At 39.3% G+C, this 7667-nt stretch overlaps 1 protein-coding gene across 1 annotated transcript; it reads left to right on the forward strand.

Moving 5' to 3' along the window:
• Nucleotides 1-1344: 1344 nt before the first annotated feature.
• On the forward strand, nucleotides 1345-7168 carry LOC113051406 (CUGBP Elav-like family member 1). Its single transcript, XM_026215128.1, is given in 8 exon segments — nucleotides 1345-1505; nucleotides 4001-4188; nucleotides 4449-4531; nucleotides 4883-4937; nucleotides 5344-5405; nucleotides 5407-5521; nucleotides 6014-6093; nucleotides 6693-7168. Coding segments are annotated over 8 exon segments (849 nt in total). The 5' UTR covers nucleotides 1345-1434; the 3' UTR covers nucleotides 6888-7168.
• The last annotated feature ends 499 nt before the right edge of the window (nucleotides 7169-7667 follow it).

The following is a 7667-nucleotide window of genomic DNA, read 5'->3' on the forward strand; positions in this document are numbered from 1 at the left end:
ACATACGTGTTTTCTGTGTGCATGCAGTTTTGTGACATGCAGTTTGCATGCTATCTATTCTGTCTTGTTGTTTTTCCCTTTCCAGTATGTGTTTACCTGTGTGTGTCTGATGTGTGTGTCCTGTAATGTTTGGTGTGTTTCCTGTAGCGTTTGACAAAGGCACTGGATGGATAAGCCTCGACGCTGAAGCCCTGTACCTGACCACAGCGCAGCACGGGCAACCTCAATGCGAGCTTTCCCTTCCTGCTGTGGAAGTACCTGCCCTTGGCGGGTAAGAACACATACACTTCATGTCTTTTCACCCCAGGGGTGTGAGGATAACCTCCTTCTGCAAGTTTACCCTGCGTGAGAAACCAATCTTTCAAGCAGCTTCTTTTTGAAGCTGGAATGAGAATAAATAAAAAAATAGCTCTTCATTTTTCATTTCTCCTTTTTCTAAATAGTAACCATGCCCATAGCCCACCAGATGTCACTGCATGGCTAGCAATGATGTCATGGCCTGTTTGAATGTCTGACAAACCATTGAAAACGTAATAAAAGATTATATTCTGATTAATCGCTGGCTACATTAGTTTCTCTTTTCGAAGTGTGTTCTTTAATATATTGCTGTATATATGATTTATATGCATTACCTTCGGAATGAATCAGCAAATTGGATATGTTTATTTAGCAATTACTGAATGTGTTGTTAGAATGCTATTTGTTATGTTGTTACATATAATGGTGTTTTTGTGCTAAACAAAGCCAAATAGTGGACCTCAGCCTGTCTGTGGCTTGTTTTGTTTGTCGCCTTTGACTGCAAGCTTATAACACGACCCATGTCGCATGACCCTAAGCAGCTTTTTCCTCCCTCCCTTCCGTCACCCCTCTATGCTGGAATAGTGTGCTGTTCATGGCCCGCTGCTGGGACCTGATTGTGTCCTGGCGGTGCTTCAGCTCAGGGAATTACCAGAGAGCTGGCCGTCCCCATTCATTCCTGCCGCTCACTTCACGCTTATCAGCATCGATCTGACACTTATATTATCTGACACTGCACTCAGTTCTGCTTGCTAAGAGAAAACTCACAAAAAAGTCCCCCTCCATCAGCACTTTCCTTTGTGGGAGCAGGGGTGCGCTTTTAGTGGCCTGTTGGGCCCATCCTAATCCTCAGTCCCAGCCCAGTGACCAGAGCTACGGCCTGTGTTTGTCATCCAGCACAGTCCCCGAGCCTCATCGTTGTCTCTCTTTGCTCCATGCCGATCTGAGTTTTGGTGGGGTCTGATCAGCCTCAATGACCCAGCTGTGTCCATGTCACTTACGACTGAACCTTGAGAGAGACGTACTTGACGGATAGTCACTGTGGCTGTTTTAGTGTTTAAAGTGTGAGAAAGTCTGCTCTTGTGGATTCCGTCAGCGTTCATTTGAGACTTACTGACTTGTGAAGTGCTGAAGAAAATGGCTTCCTTTAAACTGGATTTTCTGCCGGAGATGATGGTGGATCATTGCAGTTTGAGTTCCAACTCCGTGTGAGTACTGACTTGAGTTTAGCTTGGTGGTAATTTGATTTGGGTTACGCACTAATACCTTAAATTCTCACTGTGTTAAGGTGGAATATTCTGAATTTTTTAATTGTATTAATCTATGTGGTTTGTTAAATCTTATGAGTGATTAACTGGGTTGATTGCTTTTTATTCAGAGCTGAGAGTCCAGTGATTGTAAATGGAGGTGAAAGCTAACGCCCATTAGAGGCCTGAAGTGACAATACTACAGGATGAGAATGACATTTAGACGTTGTACTGCTGCATAAACAAATGGAAGTGTCTTTTCTTAAAATGTGAAGAGTTAGAATGGTTTAAATGATTTAAGGGTTGTAAATGCTTTTTTGGTGTGGTCTTAGAAATATTTCTCACTTTTTTTTTTCTTTTTTTTTACAATTTAGAAAAGGTGAATCCCTAGTTTTCATTTGTTGCTTGATGATTTTGAGTGGCTGTCCCCTGTCTGTTATTATTATATATTATTTATAGGTTTACACATGAAATGTAAGCGTTAATTTCTTGCCCATTTCACAATAATGTGTTCCAGTGTTTTGTTCTATTAAAGCCTTAAGCGTTGTGTGAGGTTTCACAACCTCAAAGGGAACAATTAAACCAGGAACGAACGGGGCAGGAACTGCTGACTCTGCCATGGCAAATTGTCTTCTATGTTCTGTTTATATGTTGTTATTGTGCAAGGAATGCAGAAAACAGTTAATTGTTTCTATTAAATAGGCTTCATTATTGAAGGCAGCGTTCCTATGGTATTCATGTTAATTGCAGCGATGGGAAAGATGTCTCATCTCCTAGATGTTAGATGCTCTTCCATTCTGTTTCCAGTGTGCTGCAAAATTGTGTCTGATGTGTAATGGCTTCTTCACTGTAGTCAGTAACTGGTCAGTTCACAAGAAAAATCATTTCCAATCCTAAAATGGTTTGTCCCAGTGAACACCCAATGATCCCCTGGCTCCCGATTGAATGATCTTCTGGAGAATCTGTGTTATCTGCTTGTCTGAACAAGTTCTGGTTGCTGGAAAATCGACAGAGTAGAAGGATTTATTAGCTCTGCTGTCCTCGCATCGATAAACACCATTAATCTGGCTTTTAGCTGCTGGCTAATGCTGCTCTTTGTCAGCAGCACAATGCTGTGTTTATCTTAAAGTGGTCTGTCACTCCACTGATCAGCAGCTGCTAAAGAGAGTGAGGAAGCAGTGCTTCAGGCCTGTCAGTGACGTCCATCACTGCTCGCCCTCACACTCCACTGTCAAGCATACACACACACACACACACACACACATATTATATATATACACACATTATATATACACATATATATATATTGTTGTGATATATATTTTTTCTCTTCTTCATAATCCATTACAGTTGTGTTGTTACTCAGTTGTGTGACATAATACAGAAGAAAAAGATCTGTTGTTCTGTTTCATCACATCTTTAAATTCAGTTAGTTGTAACTATTAGTTAATGAACATTTTCAGTTATTTCTCACCACAGAAAATCTTGTTCACGACCTGAGAAACCCATTTCTAACTGTTTATAGATGTTGAGCATGGATTTCACTCTTTTGGTTTTGAAGCTTCATTATAGTGGCTGAAGAATTGACCATGCATTGAATGCTTGAGCACCCTTTTTTTCTTTCTAGCTTGCACTGGCTAGTTGCCAGTAATCCATCTTCTTTTTAAGATTAGAGGCGGATGAGGTCATTTGTAATTTGAATGTGTGCGGCTTTTTGGTGTCATAGGCTTCCAGTTTATTTTTAGCTGCTTGAAATGACTCGTTATGCTGCTTGATAATGCAAACTGGTTCGAATATTTTAATGTACTGTCATCATTATAAATGCACTTATTGTAGCACAGGCAGTTTTTTTGTTTACTGCGCTGTTATTTTCTAATTATTGACCTATGGTGGTTAACTGAATCACAAATCTCCCACATTTACAGAAAATGGCTTAGTTCCACATTGCAAAATTGGATCGCACGAGGCAGCAGGAACTTTATTAATTTTTATTTTTTATAAAATAACAATTTTATACTTCTACACAGTCTGTCCAACTGTTTCTTGAAAACATTCACTATTTTATTCAGATAAATTGCACCAGCATTTACACAGTTTATTTTGTCATGGCAAATAAGATTGTACACAGTTGTTGAAATGAATACTTATTTTGCATGACTACTTATTTACTCATCTCATCCTGAGAACAGAAAATGCAGTATCTATTGGCAAAGCTGACCAAGTGGAAACGGTTTTCTGTCAAAGACAAGCGCAGGCTCAAAAACAAACATTATCAGATTCATCAGCCTGAGCAATATACTGTGTCAGTCTAACACTGTGCTATGCTAGTAAATGAAGCAAGCTGTTTTAGTCTTTTAGAGATGGCTGCATGCTGCAAGACTTCTCAAGTTGACTGGAGAGATTGTGGGTTGTGTCCTTAAGACTCGTTAAACAGGTTTTTCTTTTTCTTTTTGTAGAACCAAGAAGATGAATGGGTCTCTGGACCACCCAGACCAGCCTGACATTGATGCTATAAAGATGTTTGTGGGTCAGATCCCTCGGACGTGGTCAGAGGATCAGCTGCGTGAGCTGTTTGAGCCCTATGGTGCAGTTTATGAAATCAATGTTCTTCGGGACAGGAGTCAGAACCCCCCACAGAGTAAAGGTACTTGACGGTCCGTACACTGCAGATTGAGACATGTTCTGTGTCGGTCTCTCTCAAGACTTCTACAAACTGTTCCAAAACCTAGTGAGCAGATAGCACACACATATATGCAAAGAAATACTTCTTACCTTAGAAACGTGCCAGTGGTTTCTTAAAATGCTACTCACTAGGATTTGGAACCGGGTTCATTAATAACATTGTCTTCATTGGAAATGTTTTCATCTTGGACTTGGTTCACCGGCTTTTTATTGCATTTGCAGGTTGTTGTTTTGTAACATATTACACCCGTAAATCTGCATTAGAAGCACAAAATGCCCTTCACAACATGAAGATTCTTCCAGGGGTGAGAAAAGGATCTATTTTTCTTTTATTATATCAGTCAGCCAATAATCCTCTTGTGTGTTGTCAGATGGTCTGGCCTTTACCATTTATTGCTTTTAAAAATGCATACAATCTACACATATTGGCGTGCTTTTATAAAAGCTTCTTCAGTACACCCAGTGGAACTGTTAAAGCTTTTTTAAACAGCTGATTTCTTATGGTGGCTGAAAAATGTCAGTGTTAAGTCAAATATCTCTCTCTCTCTCTCTCTCTCTCTCTCTCTCTCTCTCTCTCTCTCTCTCTGTCTCTCTCTCTCTCTCTCTCTGTCTCTCTCTCTCTCTCTCTCTCTCTCTCTCTCTCTGTGTGTGTACAGATGCATCATCCCATACAGATGAAGCCTGCAGACAGTGAGAGAAAAACAACGGTGAGTAACTTTAATTACCATAAATTACAGTATTCATTAATGTTAAAAGTTTGGTCGGATTTTATTATTTGCAGCAAGGATACGATTATGATACAAAGATTTCCAAATCATGGCTTATTTTCAATATCTGTTTCTGCAAAAAAAAAAAAAAGACAGAAAACCACATATTCTATTGATTTCTGAAGGATCAACTGATACTGAGATCTGGAGTAATGGCTGCAAAAAATTCAGCCTAGTAATCACATGATTAAAGTGCATTTTTAATACATATTAAAATAGAAAATATATTTTAACTTGTAGTTCCACAATATTACTGTTTTACTGTATTTATCAATGCAGCCTTTGTTGAACATTCTTCGACAACATACAATCTTATTCTTCCACAGTGACTGTCAAACAGCTGCGCAGAGGCTGTGCTGCCATAACATTTTTATTTTTCCCTTGTGTTTCAGCGATAGAAGATAGAAAGCTGTTTTATTGGAATGATTTCAAAGAAGTGCAATGAGAATGACGTAAGGCTCATGTTTTCTCCATACGGTCAAATTGAGGAGAGCCGCATACTGAGAGGCCCTGACGGACTCAGCCGTGGTGAGCACTCAAACACATTCATAACTTCACTACCACCAGCCAAAGCAGATCACACACACATGATTGGGTATGATAAACACAAATACGTCAATAGAGGCAGTACTCTGAATGTGTTGACTTCAAGTGCATTAAATGAATTTAGCTAATAAACATGTACATTTTCACCACTCACTCTGCTCACCTCTCACGTTGAGAGCAGTGTTTTGCGTAACTAATAGTTGCAGACACACACCCCATCAGAAGAAAATGAGACTCGATTGACTCCTGTCGGCTCAAATATAAATGCCTTCATTCATCCCAGACTCAACACGGCGGCTGATATCACATGTTATATAACCATTACTGCCTTCAACAAATTGAAAATATATGCGTGGTTGATTTAATAATTTGTTTGGTAATTTTATTCTCTTAGTTTCTAGCTGTCATTTACCTGTCATCTATCTGGTGTCCTTTTGTGTTCTGCTTTCATACTTATAATCTCTGTGTTCACAGGCTGTGCCTTCGTCACATTCACAGCGAGACAGATGGCCCAGTCTGCCATCAAATCCATGCACCAGTCACAGACCATGGAGGTAAACACATGCACTGCATTTGTGCATTTCTGCTTGATATTCCTGTGTCTGAGAAATTATAAATGCCTATGCCTCAGTGCATAGTATACAGCAAAGTAGTGTTTCTATATTTCTTGTATAGACATTGCACTACCATTCAAAAGTAGTATCGGTAAGATTTTTTGTAATTTTTTTGAAAGAAGTCTCATGTTCACCAATTCTGCATTTATTAAGGTGAAAAATACAGTAAAAAAAACTTAACATTGTAAGATTTTAAAAACGGGTGTACTGCTAAGTATTTTTGGGAAACCCTGATAGATTTTTTTTCTTCAGGATTCATTGAATAGAAAGTTTAAAAGAACAGCATTATTTTGAAACAGAAGTTTTTTATAAATTGATCGAAAGTATTAATTTCTTTTGAAAACAAAATAATCATACTTGCCACAAACTTTTGAATGGTAGTATATTATGAAAGGCTGAGACGCTGCTATATAAGTCAGAGTATACATATCGGTGAAAACTTGCCGTTTTCTGATCCTTGCCTGTTTTGGCCCCTTTCATTTATTTTTTCAAAATCAAATTCTGTGCTGCATTTCAATTTGTTTGCATGTGTCCTGTAGGGCTGTTCTTCTCCCATCGTGGTGAAGTTTGCCGACACTCAGAAGGATAAAGAACAGAAACGTATCGCCCAGCAGCTGCAGCAACAGATGCAACAGCTCAATGCTGCCTCTATGTGGGGAAACCTTACAGGACTGAACTCACTTGGGCCACAGTACCTTGCAGTGAGTACACAGGCTAGATCCTGTTGCATCTGAGGTCTATGCACATAGAAACCACTCCAATATTGAAGACTACATACCTATGTAAACTGCGTAAAGCACTTGCTTTAAATCATGTTAAGTACATGAGTGCTGGTCTTTGCTCCATCTAGGGCTGTCACAATATTAGAATCTTACTTCAATTGTCATGACCAAAAGAATTCACGGTAACAATATTATTATCTAGGGGTGTAACAATATTCAAACTGAACCAAAAAAACAGGATACACCAACTACGGTACGTACCGTGGGGCTCTCTTGGCCTAAACCGCCCCCTGCCGAGACACTTTAAACACATACAGCCATGATGGTTTTGAATTGCTTGAATCACTTTGTAAAGGAAGGTGCCATTAAGGGCAGTGTGCAGAACAAATCTGTCATATAGGCTATATAAAATTATAATGAGACCACAAATGTAAAAGAAAGTGCCGTGTTTTTATGGAAAGAATGCATCCACAGAGCCATGTCTTCATGTCTAGCACAGTCAAGTTCGCTTGTGCAGCCGCTCACAGCCTTTGTGTGAATTTGTAAATTGCAATATTTGTGTGTATATATTGTTTATCTCTCATATAAGATGCATTTGGTTGAGTTGCACCACACAAAAGCAGCCCAAACAACCAGTGCAGAATATTAATAACCATGACTGGGACTGTCATATGCATAGTTTATTTGCTTGCAGTGTTTTGCTGTGGGATTGCAGGCATTGTGCATAAGCTCTACATGCTCCCGGAGGTTTTGCAATTATAAAAGCGGGAAATCCAAACAGATTATCAGAGC

Source organism: Carassius auratus, chromosome 32 (assembly GCF_003368295.1).
Source record: "Carassius auratus strain Wakin chromosome 32, ASM336829v1, whole genome shotgun sequence".
In the NCBI taxonomy this organism is placed as follows: domain Eukaryota; kingdom Metazoa; phylum Chordata; class Actinopteri; order Cypriniformes; family Cyprinidae; genus Carassius; species Carassius auratus.